Source organism: Centroberyx gerrardi, chromosome 1, assembly GCF_048128805.1.
Source record: "Centroberyx gerrardi isolate f3 chromosome 1, fCenGer3.hap1.cur.20231027, whole genome shotgun sequence".
In the NCBI taxonomy this organism is placed as follows: Eukaryota; Metazoa; Chordata; class Actinopteri; order Beryciformes; family Berycidae; genus Centroberyx; species Centroberyx gerrardi.
In genome coordinates this window covers 21,788,453-21,801,433 of record NC_135997.1, presented here as the reverse complement: position 1 = coordinate 21,801,433, position 12,981 = coordinate 21,788,453, and the positions used below count along the sequence as shown (strand labels likewise).

General features: G+C 42.0%; 1 protein-coding gene across 1 annotated transcript in view; it reads right to left on the bottom strand.

Moving 5' to 3' along the window:
• spata17 (spermatogenesis associated 17) overlaps positions 1–12,981 on the bottom strand; it is a 43,473-nt gene that overhangs the window by 17,211 nt on the left and 13,281 nt on the right. The window contains exons 6-8 of the mRNA XM_071921989.2: positions 10,944–11,067; positions 5,780–6,013; positions 995–1,143 (exon numbers count right to left, since the gene is read on the bottom strand). Of these exons, the coding sequence (XP_071778090.2) occupies positions 995–1,143; positions 5,780–6,013; positions 10,944–11,067 (507 nt within the window). The remainder of the gene's footprint in view (positions 1–994; positions 1,144–5,779; positions 6,014–10,943; positions 11,068–12,981) is intronic.

The following is a 12,981-nucleotide window of genomic DNA, read 5'->3' as shown; positions in this document are numbered from 1 at the left end:
ATGCTGACTGGAGGAGAAAAAGTCTCCCAAAATCCTCAACCTTATTTTAGGCTAAATGGTTCTCATGTTTTAAAGCATGTGTACAAGGCCTAAATATTCACTTGTTAAGTTAATAGCCAGAATCCTCTTCTTATCCCCAGTGGAATAATCTAGCAAATATCATCCTCATCATCATCAGTGCCAGAGGGCCTGAGGAGGGGCCCAGCAGCTCATTAGGGAGAAATAAACTACCAGAGAGAGAGAGAGATAGAGAGAGAGAGAGAGAGAGAGAGAGAGCGAGAGAGAGAGAGAGAGAGACAGATAGAGAGAGACAGAGAGAGAGAGAGATAAGGATGGAGGAAAGGGGGTGGTGGGAAAAATGGGTGGCAAGAAAAATGGGTGGTCTTTTGTAACGTTGTCGGGGAAATGAGTGTGTGAGACAGATCAAACGGAGGGTTAATGGCGGGCCTTCACACACACACACACACACACACACACACACAGAGGGAAATGCCTATGATGTGCACAGTTGAGTAGATTGGTGTTTTTCAGTCTGCGTGTGGTAATGAGGTTATAGTCAAGTGTTTTAACACACACACACACACACACACACACTCACACAACGATCCTAATTAAAATGAATACAAGCCTTGAAATAAAGCAATGACAGACTGTGACACTGTTTATAATAAACCCAGTGTGAAGCAGTCTTAGGATAATCCCCTGGCATACACCCATTAGTTTGTGTGCATTTTTGCATGCGTTCACATGCACGTATGTCTGAATGTATAGCAATGTATGAGTGTATGTATGAGTGTGTGCTTGTGTAAGTGTGTGGGTGTGTTTGTGTTTGTCAAAAGAAAGAAGCATGAAATTTTAAGAAAAAAAAAAACTTTCCAGGAAACAAACATTCCTGGTTTGTGTTCATGTATGTGTGTGTGAGTAAGTGTGCGTGGGCCTGTGTGTTTCCGTGTGTGTGTGTGTGTGTGTGTGTGTTAGTGTGTGTGCTCCTCACGGTGTGTCAACCAGGACTCCTGCTGCCTCCTGTTGCCGTAGCTCCTCCTGGGCCTCCTGCAGGTGTGTGTAAGAGGTCTGGAGACGCAAAGACGGCTCAGGACAGCGCCAGCGCTGCTCCCACACCTCCTCCTGCTCCCTGAACGGACCCTGAACACACACACACACACACACACACACACACATACACACACACACACACACACACAGAAGAATCAGGTAATGATTGCATTCTTCATCTGTGTCAAAACGTGTCTCCCTTAGAAACAGAAATTGATGTCTATCTCCCTTTCTGTTTCAGACCCTTTCTGGTGCCCCCCCTCCTCCGATCTCTCTCTCTCTCTCTCTCTCTCTGATCCCCCCTCCCACAGGTAGTGATGGCTTACTGTTAAATCCAGAGGCCAATCCCCTTCATCTCTCCTCCTGGGAGAGAGGGAGAGACAGAGAGAGAAAGAGAGAGAGAGAGGGAGAGAGAGAGAGAGAGAGAGAGGGAGAGAGGCATAGAAGTATAGAAAGTAGAGGAAGTACAGGAGACAGAAGGAAACAGAGCCTGTCAGAGAGAGAGAGAGGGACACAGAAAGGGAGAGGGACCCACAAAGAAGGAGCGAGAGAGACTGAGAGAAAGAGAGAAAAAGAGAAACAGAGACAGACTGAGAGAGAACCTTGTCTATCAGCTGCATATCAACTATCATGTCTGAGTAGCCCCAGAGACACTTGTGGTTTAACCAGGCTTTATCTTCATCCACTCACAATGATGCTATCCTTTTTTTCTCTCTTTTTATTTGCCTTGTTCTCCTTTCCCTTCTTTTATCATTTCTTCGGGATGGTAAATATGCCGTTTTACTTTGAACTAACATTGGCATGGCTAATGGTATGGCCTGCTTTTATCTCTGGATCCATCGGCCTAGGCAGCTTCATCACAGAGTTAGCGCCCTGCAAACAAGAAAACAAAATCACAGAGAGAGCTGACTTTGTCATTAACATGTAGAACAAGATTAATGGCCCTAGGACAAAGACAAAAATGTTGGTGTTAGATTGTAAAATAAAAACAAAACCAAACTTTTTTATTAAATTCTTCAAAACTACACTTTTTGGATTTAACAACACCAACAATAGGAAAACTTTGAAACAAAATAGGGCAGATTTGGAAAGCGCTACATTGAGCTTATTGATTTGAAAAGGTGACTGATTACATTTTTGTGCAAAAAACCTGTACAAGCAAAGGTCTAAGGCACACCAAAATACACAATGTATGGTTTATTATTACAGTCACAATCAGTGTCATATTGCAACCACTGCCCATTACATGAAATTACAGTGTTCCCATAATGTATGCTGGTTTTCACAACCCCTCATTCGAACGAGATTCAAATTTACATGGAGGTTAGTCAATCACTTAGTATTAGAGACACTGCTAGGGATCAAGCCAGCCACTCCTAGACTTGTAATCTCTTTACCCAAACAGCCAATCTGTCAAATGAAATGAAACATGAAACATGTTGCTGTTGATTTAGAGCATGTCACACTATTCTGCTTTTTTCACAGAAAAAGCACTGCCTCATCTGCATTCTGTGCCGATAAGAATCCTGCTGATATGAAATAGCAGGTGGTGTGGCTCACTCTTTGTTTCCATAACGTTAGATGCTCTATTCAACTACTGTTGATGTGCGACATTTTGTTTACATTGTAAAACAGATGTAGGTTGATAAACAAACAGTAGATACATGAATGCATGTTGCATGTACCACTGGTTTGGGGTTTTGTATATTTCGGTGTCATTGATCTGCTCACAAAAAATGTGGTCCCGCTGATGTGTGCTTCTCTAAAAATGAGAACTTTTCTTATCTTTAAAAGAACGTTCTCAAGCGTCATTCAAAGGTGTCAGACCTATCCAGCATTACGGACTTGATGTCTGCATCCACTGCAGCCTTATAGACTAGCTATGAGCCCATTTAGTGTAAAATCGAGAGTGCAAAAGAGGGCAAAACACAAATAAGCGATAACTTGTATGATCAATATTAAATAATGTTAAAAACGCAATGACAATGAACTCTAACAGTGTTAGAGAAATGTAATTTGATGATCCAGAGGGGGAAATTGGGTCAATAGGTCATTAGTCTGTTATATTTCTTTACCAGGCAAAATATGTGGAAAAAGTTTCTGTGTTTGTACTTGACTTGCAGCTATCACTATCCATTGGTTTCAGTGACGGAATGCTAATGGCCAAGACATTTTTCAATTAACTTAAGAACATATGTTGAAAAACACCTCCCATAATGTGACATGTGTCTGGTGAAGAAAAATAACAGAATGAAAAGTCAAAATATCCCAGAAACTCCTGTCTGTATATCCCACAAATTCCCACCTTTCTGAGAGTGATGTGTAAACTTTGTGGAGCGCAGATTAAGTTAAATGTTGTTGCTTTGTTTGAGGTGACCTTCAGTTGTTGTTTGGTGTTAAAAAAGGAGGGAGGGGGTGGGGGGAGAGATAGAGGGAGGGGCGGGGACCCTGTCCTTGCTCCTATCGCCACGGGATCGGTGGCCTGGCCTGACCACTTCCACAGCCAGCACCTCCACCTTATCCATCACCACTAGATAGTTATCACACCAGGGAGGGAGGGGGTGAGGGCTGGGGGGGTTATTAGGAGAGAAAGAAAGGAGGGACTTCCTGCGCTAATGACACACACACACACACAGGGAGCAAAGGGGGAGGGAGATGGAGATACGGAGAGATAGGAAACGAGTTCGAAAGGTGGTGAAAGATGTTTAAAAAAAGAAGTGTCAAAAGAGGAAGAGAGCAGCAGTGGAGAGAGAGATAAAGAGAAACGGAACAAGACAGATATGAAGACTGAGAAAGAGAGAGAGGGAGAGGAGGTTGTATGAGAGCGAGGCTAGCAAAGAAAGAGAGAAACTGAGGAAAACAGAGAGACATAGAAAGACACACGGAGAGAGAGAGTGACAGAGAGAGCAAGAGGTGTATAAATATAGATAAATAATGTGTTCTCCTCCATGCAGCACCAAGAGACTCTCCTGCCTCCATTAATGAACTCACCCTAACTATTGCCAGCTGGAGATGTGCATGTGTTTGTGTGTGTGTGTGTGTGTGTGTGTGTGTGAGTGTGTGTGTGTGAGAACTGCGGGCTAATAAAACGAGACAAATCCACGCCTCATTTCTGCTCACTTATGTTTTACATTACTAGAAACCAATAATAGGGAAAGCACTTTGCCATAAAGAGCTGCCGAGCGTAAATAACACAAATGGCAAAATGGCCCCTCATCAAATCATCAACATACACACACACACACACACACACACACACACACACACACACGTGCATGCGCACAAACACACATACCCATATGCACACGCGCATGATGCATGCCCACACACACTTCCCCACTCACAGCTGGACAAAGATGACATGCTCAATTCACGAAACTGGGAGAAAATAATTAATCAAGGACAACGATTAGCTACAGTTCTGCTTTTTTACTGGTGGCATTGTTTCAATACAGTTTAACATGGAGGTCGGTACATCCATAATCAAAAGTAAAGTTGTTGGCCAAATCATGTCAATGGATTGGACTGGATGATCTAATTCACTTTCAGTATTCAGTGTTTGAAGCCATCATCACCTGGATAGTAATGCTCAGTATTGGAGTGGTGCCTCCTCAGTGTGAAGATGAGAAACTCTCTCAGAAAGATCAAAATCAAAACAAGCAGGCACCTGCTCCATTGAAATTGTATAGGAATGTCAATTTGTGGGATTAAATGTTTTTTGTTTGATCTTATAACTAAATTAGATCTTATTTAGTTGTAGTGTGTCCCTGTCCCCAGAAATTGATCACAGGTACTGTGTTTGTTTCCACAAAGTTGGTTTGGGTAGCATCGCAAGAAATGTGTTCATGTTTACAAATATTAACTAAACTGACAAGGATCATAGGAATAATATTGTCAGATGAAAATCCTATATTTTGAAAACATTACAATTATGTCATAGAAACAATGCAGTGGGTTTTAAAAGGGTTTCCATGTGTGGGACATAAAAATAACTAAGCACATGATGATGAAGTTTCAATAAAGGTAAAAAAAACCCAACTAAATCCTTGGAGAAAGAGTTAGGATAAACTTTCAGTAAAAAATGAATAGCAGGATAAACTTTCTTCAAGTAAAATAGCAACATTAGAGTTACGAGGTGGTCATGTGGCAGCAACAATATGTGAATTCCATATTAGAGTGAATTTGCCATTGAAGCCTTGTGTGCATGTCAGCGTATTATTCCCTCGCTGCTCACCCACCGCTCGTTTGATGAGCCACATTTAATAGTGGAAGAACATTTTGGAGCTGCACACGGGACCCACTTATGATACACACACACACGCATCCATGTACACACACATTTGCACAGTAACACATACCCACACAATCACAGATACACACTGAAACACACACACTAAACGGCTCTGTGCGCCAGTCCCCGAGAGAGCTGTCTGCCATGTTTTAATGATGTCATTCTTCTTTAAGAGGAGTTTTAAAGGATCTCTGCTTCCATCAAGGACCCTCCCCCATGGGGCAAGGAGGGGATGGAGGGCTCTGATAATTAGTATGACACTTTGTTAGACTAATACTCTCTCTCTTTGTCTCTTTACCTCTTGCTCTCTCATGCGCACGTACTCATTCCTTCCCCTGTCTGTCTCTCTCTGTCTATTCTCTCTCTTTTGCTTTCTTGTGCTCTGTGCCATTCTATCTGTCTCTCTGTTTGTCTGAGATGTTTTTACCATCTCACCTGTGGTTTCTTGCTGGTTATGGGGGGCAGAAGGGGCCTGGGGGAGCAGCAGGTTTTGGTGAATTTGATCCGTGGGGATCCTGGAGTCCCAGGGGCTGGGGTGCCGGGCGTGCCCAGGAGACAAGCTCTGTCCCTGGGGGAGAGTCTGGCGGAGGGCTGGGGCTTGGCCTGCCTCAGCAGCAGCTCCATCTCATGGGGGGCCGGCATGAATGGAGAGTTGAAGACCCCTGGGCGCTGGAGAGAGGGAGAGAAAGAGAGAGAGAGAGAGAGAGAGAGAGAGAGAGCAAGAGAGGGAGAGAGGGAGAGGGAGAGAGAGAGAGGGAGAGAGAGAGAGAGCAAAAAGAGAGGTTAATCCTCTATTAGCAACAGCAAGTGAGAGATTGAGAAACAGGTGTGTATGGAACAATGGGATTGAGCAGACCCAGGCAAAAAAATCTTTGACATATTTTTTGAATACATTAAAAAAAGAAACATTGAGAGTGTATGATTTGCCTGCTTGATTGCTGCAATCAATCAAGTATTAACATCCCAGTAGTATATTTGAAACTATATAATAGGCCCTGTGTCATTAGCCACTCTGGAAGTGAGAAATAGATAGTGCTCTAACATGTTTAAGGCCGTAATACAAGATCTTGCCCTTAAAATGCCTGTGCACATCCCTGTGCACTGTCCCGATCTCACTGCACATGTGTCAAAACACCATTTCTGACTGGCTGTGAGGATATTGCTCCTGGGTGTTTTACTCCCCAAACACCATGATATAGTATCCAAATCTATTTAGTCTCTGGGAAAGTCGTTTTGTTTATCATGCGGACCATCAAATAATGGAATTGCCACCCTGTGGGACAGCTTCCATTGAAACTAACAACTGTTTACATTTAAACTATTACAGGCAATATTCTGTGGTAATGTGGAGCGTCAGTTTTGTTAACAATCCTGACCAAAAGTTTTTCATTATATATATCGTTTTTCATTATAGTTTTGTCCTTTATTGCCCTTCACGTTATCCACATAAACCTTGTGTGATGTGCCATACTCTGTCTCTGCTGAAAGCAGTGTTGTCCATCTTCACTGCCTCAGATACATGTTACAGTACGCCATGGCCCTTCTCCAGCCAAAGGCTCTTTGCCAGGTTAAATGTTTGGTTGGAGCAGTTCAGTGTGTGCACTCCACACAGCAGAGCCAAGCCAAGCTAGATGGAGTCAGAACCAGAAAAAATAGAAGCCCTTTCCATTTGTTAGATACATTATATTACATCTGACTTTGAAAACATATATACAACTGAAACTGACATATGATGACTGTTGGTAACAAGATGTAAAAGCTCAAAGATGGTAGCATAGGGGAAATTGGCTGACATGAATAATATGTAGCCCAGATAGATAGATAGATAGATAGATAGATAGATAGATAGATAGATAGATAGACAGACAGACAGACAGACAGACAGACAGACAGACAGATAAATAAGGGTGCAACATAAATAAATAAGTGTGCAATGTCCTTTAAAACACAGCAAAGGGATTATAACAGTAAATTATTAGAGAGAAAATCCAGCTGTGTCTGTCACCAGTGTAATATTATATCAGACTGGAATTAAGTTAAGAGTGGAATACACACACACACACACACACACACACACACATACACACACATACAAAACTTTGCCTCCCCTGTTCTGAAATGGGGTAGAGATTTGCCACAGACGGCCTCACTAATAATTATTCAAATCACAGTGATCCTTTTGGCTGTGTGTTAATTACCAGACCAAAGCTTTGAGTTGGAGGACTCTGTATCTACTCTATATGCTAATAACACCGCCCGCTATTTAGGCCACTCTAAAAGACTGGGACAACGGAGAGAGAGAGAGACGAGAGAGAGAGGGCACAAGTGGGAAATTGCTCCAACTCTATTGACCCAGGCCCCACTCTTTTTAAAATAACACATTAACAGAATGGTTAATTAGTAAATGTTTTATTATTAGACCATGAGTACTTTTGATGTAAATGTCAAGTATTTCAGAACGTGTAGAGAGAAATTAACTCCAACTTCATTGACCCTGGTTTGCTAAACTATGGGTTGTGGACCCAAATGGGGTTACAGCAGACATTTTACTGTTGGGTCCCCACATGTTAATGGTGCAACTACTGTATGTTTTAATGAACATGGGTCTCAGAGTGAGGGACTCATTTTGGCTCCTGTGTCAGCTGAAGAGCCTCTGATAAAGGCCACACAACCTTTTAACATATCACATCAACAGACTGGCAAATAAGCAAATGTGAGTGGACTGACGGAAATTACTGAAACTGAAAATTGGCCAAGGTGACAAGAGTACTATTAGGCTTTAATTAATTTGGGTCCCAGAATGAGACACAAAGGTTACCCTTTCTGGTCTTAGACTAGCAAAGTTTGAGAGGCCCTCACCCAGGCATAACTCCTTTTGATATAACACATTCAATTAACAGTTGAAAGTAAATATTTTTATACTTTTTACTTTTTATTCTGCTATTTATACTGTAATTTTGATGTGAATGCGAAGGGTGGCTTGTCTTACTTCTTGAACTTTAGAAGTCAGACTTTTGAGCTCACCTGCCCAATTCCAATGTATGTATTTATGTGCACATACATGCTGTGTTGTGTATGTGTTAGTTTTCCCCCCAACTATCCTAAAAACAGCAACCAAATCTATTTAGGCTAGGGGACAGCTATCACGTTCTGTTTTTGCCCACCATCATGTACTGGCATGGTCACCTTCAGCAACTGTTTACTGTTTTAGGCACTTAGCCGATGCTCCTATAACTTACAGTAAGGGTTCAGCTTCAAGATCCCCGAAAGTGCAAGTAAATAATTGTCAGGAGTGCAAGGGTCAGGGCCATGGTGTCTTGGCAATATTCCTGTGACCGTAGAAAACATGATCATGTAAGAGCGACAAACAAATGCTTAAAATGTAAATATGTACTCTTGTGTTATGTCATTACTCACTCTTATAGGTAAGAGCATATAAGAGTGAGTAGTGACATAACACTAAAACTACAACCACAAATACAACCCACATGATGGACCACTCAGCTACATCCTAAGGACTGACACCAGTCCGCACCTCTAAGTTTGAGAACCACTATCCTAAAATCTACAAGAGTGCGGATCCTGCTGTGAGCGGAGAGTCTTTGGAATGCATTAGGGATGAGCATACAGTACACATCTAACTCAAACAGGAAGGGACAGAAGGGTGGGGACACACACACCACACAAACACTCCCATGCTTACAGACGTATACACATACACGGCCCCCCATACATACACACACACACACACACACACACATACACACACGCGCAAGCCAAAAAGTACCAACCTAGCTACGGGAAGAGCAATGATGTTGACCCCAGCAACATACCATCTCTGTCTCTGTCAGAGAGACTTGGGGCTTTTTGGTAGGCTGTGTGTGTGTGTGTGTGTGTGTGTGTGTGCGTGTGTGTGTGTGTGTGTGTGTGTGGGCCGGGGTCCGAGAAGTGAGGAAGGATGAACTGTGTGGGAGAGCCATCTATTCACTGCTGACAAGGTCACAGCTACGAAGGGAAAGAGTCCCCCGCCATATGTAGAGAAAGAGAGAGAGAGGGTGAGAGAGAAAGATGGACAGATGGAGGGGGAGAGCACATAAACTTTTTTCTTTCTTTCTTTCTTTCTTTCTTTCTTTCTGTCTGTCTTTTTTCCATTTCAGATGAATAACTAAGTAAATAACTAACTGGAACTTATTTATTTATTAATTTATTTTTCCCAGAAAAATCCAAAAATGGTAAAATAAAACAATGCACATACTGATGCACAGTCAATCTAAATCATTTGGAGAGTGAATGTCAAACATCATCTGATAAAATGCAAAATGTCTTTGAATGTATACAGCACTCCAACCTACAGCAATATCATCGTTACATTATGATGTGAAAACATCACTCATCTGAAAGATTAAAACGGACTCTGATTGCTTCAATTGATATGTTTGTAGCGTGTATGTGTGTGTGTGTGTGTGTGTGTGTGTGCATGTGTATCTGTGTATGTGTGTCTTAGGCAGACATGGGAAATCAGCAGGTAGCAGGTAGTAGGTAGTAAGCCAGATGATGACGATGCTGTTGGCGGCACAGGCATGAAGGAGAGAGATAGAGAGAAAGAGAGAGTGTGTGTGTGTGAGTGAGACAGAGAGAGAGAGAGAGAGAGAGAGAGAGAGAGAGAGAGAGAGAGAGAGGTGTGGTGGTGCTGAATCAACAGTGACCAGTGTACTTTGTCTTCATTATGATCCCAGTGGGGAGTCGCAAAGATGCGTGCACGCACATACACATACACACACCTGTGCCAGGGGAAGCACTAAAACACTCCACTCAGCACATCAGAAGAGCCATGAGGACACGCACACACACGTGCACATACACACAAACATGCACACACACACATACACACACCAACTCCAGACTGCATACCTCTGTTTAGTCAGAAAAAGAAAAGTATAGTGAAAGAAAGAAAGAAAGAAAGAAAGAAAGAAAGAAAGAAAGAAAGAAAGAAAGAAAGAAACAAACAAACAAACAAACAAACATCTTGTGGAGGGAGTTCTCTCTTGTGTCTCCCTTTTTACTCTCACCTTAGACAGAGGTAGGTGTGTGTGTGTGTGTGTGTGTGTGTGTGTATGTGTGTGTGTTGTACAGAGAATGTAGTAAAGTCTGTGATCTTGTCTGTCTTCTCTTTTGGATTGAATCTGATATTCAAAATCTTTACATTTGACCATTTCAAGGATTCAAAGTTTCCCCTCTGTGGCCCACCACACCAATTCAATTCTGAGACAGATTACTACCTTTAAATAAAGAATTAATTTACAGAAATTATTGAAAAATTAAATGAATAAATGAAATGTGCAAAGTAAATATAATTTCACTGCAGGTTTTCAGTAGTTGTTATGTAGCTGTGATTAGGAGGGAAACTCCATCATATCAGAGGTGGATGGTGGAGGTGGATATCATCTTTTTATCAGATATCTGTCTAACCCATGTCTTTTCTACTCCAAATGTGAGAGACTTTGTGGGTATGTGGGTGGGTGGGTGTGTGTGTGTGTGTGTGTGTGTGTGTGTGTGTGTGTGTGTGTGTGTGTGTATGTGTGTGTTCCCTGAGACTAACCTGCTTCGTACTGAGGAGGTAGTGTAACCGCTGAGCTTGGTAGATCTTGGCTGCCTGCTCTCTCTCCATCTCCAGACAATCTCTCTCCCTCTTCTGGAGCTCCTCGAGTTCATCCAACCCCCTCCTACAGGGCACACACACACACACACACACACACACACACGCACACACACAGTCTCCGTCTTTTCAACAGGCTCTCTGCACAATTTTGTAAATCAAATTCCAAACTTTTCATGACTATTATATGACAATTAGTACAATTTACATTATCAGTATTTGTGAGGGTTTATGGTCAAATGTGTATTTTTCATTCATTCATTCATTCATTCATTCATTCATTCATTCATTCATTTCAATCAATCAATCAATCAATCAATCAATCAATCAAACGTATACATATATATATTGAGTAACTAATTTCATGGGGCCAGGTCATGGTTTGGCTAGCTACAACCAGCAATATAGTAAATCCACCTAAATGCAAGTTTATCCAGTTTGTATTTGCAGAATAGAGTTTGCCCACCATTTTAGGTTGGAAAAAAACATTTTTGACAAAAATTAATAGTATGCTTCATAGTATTTTTTCATGATGGTCCCCGACTGGAGGTCATAGTGAGGTCACCTTTTTATTTACTATTTCATCATTTGTTACAACTATCATGCAGGACTTGGATAGGCAGGATAGTTGTTTCAGATGTGCCCAGGTCTGCCAGTGACCTGAAAATTTCCAGACCTGAAAAACACAATCTTCAAATCCCACCAGGTTTTCCATGACCATAGCCCTTTATGTTCATGCATCGTTTGACTAGAAGAGCCAGCTGACCTTATAATTTAGGATTTAAATGCAAAAGTTGCATATAATGCAAACTTCATGCACACGTGTTTTTGCGTGTGTTAGTGTGTATTTGGAACAGGGCCTTCTGTGGTAAAACCAACATTTCCCTGGACTGTCCTTCAAACGGATAACAAACCGCCTAATGACTCCAATGAGACAGAGAGAGAGAGACAGACACAAAGACAGAAAGACAGAGAGAGACAGAAAGATAGAGAGCAGATGGGGGGGGCAGACAGAGAGAGAAAGAGACTGCATGGGAGAAAGAAAGAAAGAATAGAGACAGAGAGAGAGAGAAAGAGAGAGAGAGAAAGAGAGAGAGAGAGAGAGAGAGAGAGAGAGAGAGAGAGAGAGAGAGAGAGAGAGAGGCTATAAGTGGGAGGATGATGGATATATTTCATCAGTGCAGCCAGGACAGGTCTGTCTGTGACATCTGTTAAGCGAAGCTGGCTAAATGGGATGCATTAAAAGCCCATACACAGCAATCTCATTCCGCAATCACACAGCCTTATTGTTGCAAGTGGGTAATAACTTAAAGTGGGAATCGGAAACAATTACTAAAACACACAAACCATGGCAATGTGAAAACACACACCCACACACACACATTAAGCTAAAAGTAAAGCCAATCTAATTCCACAGGAGAGCAGCACCAATAAGAGTTTAGCCACTACTCATCAACAATCCCTCCTCTCTCTTCTCTTTCCCTATCCCTCCTTCCTTTCATTCTCTCCGTCTGTCCCTTTGTTCTTTCTTTCTTTCCCCAACTTCAGTTTTCAATTACGAGCCTCCACAGAGGAATCAGAATATTCATAGTGTGTCTGTAATGGGAGGTTAACACATTCTCCGGCTACTGACATTTAAAAAGAAATCACCACACTGTTCCCTTTGCCTTTGCATTCTCATTCCTTCCTCAGCACCAGATTAAATTACAAAATAAATGAAATATGCAGAGCAACGTGTGTGTGTGCGTGTGTGTGTGTGTGTGTGCGTGTGTGAACGTGTCTGTGTGTGTTTATGTGGTACTAAGCAGAGTAATTCAAGACCGTGTGTATAAATGTGCGGTTATATGTCTATATGTGGATATGTGTGTGTGTGTGTGTGTGTGTGTGTAAATATGGGGGTAGCTTGGCCTCTATTTGGCCACCTGGCTTACAGGGGATATTACTTATTAATGTGAAAAGATGAAGTTCTGGTTTATTGTGG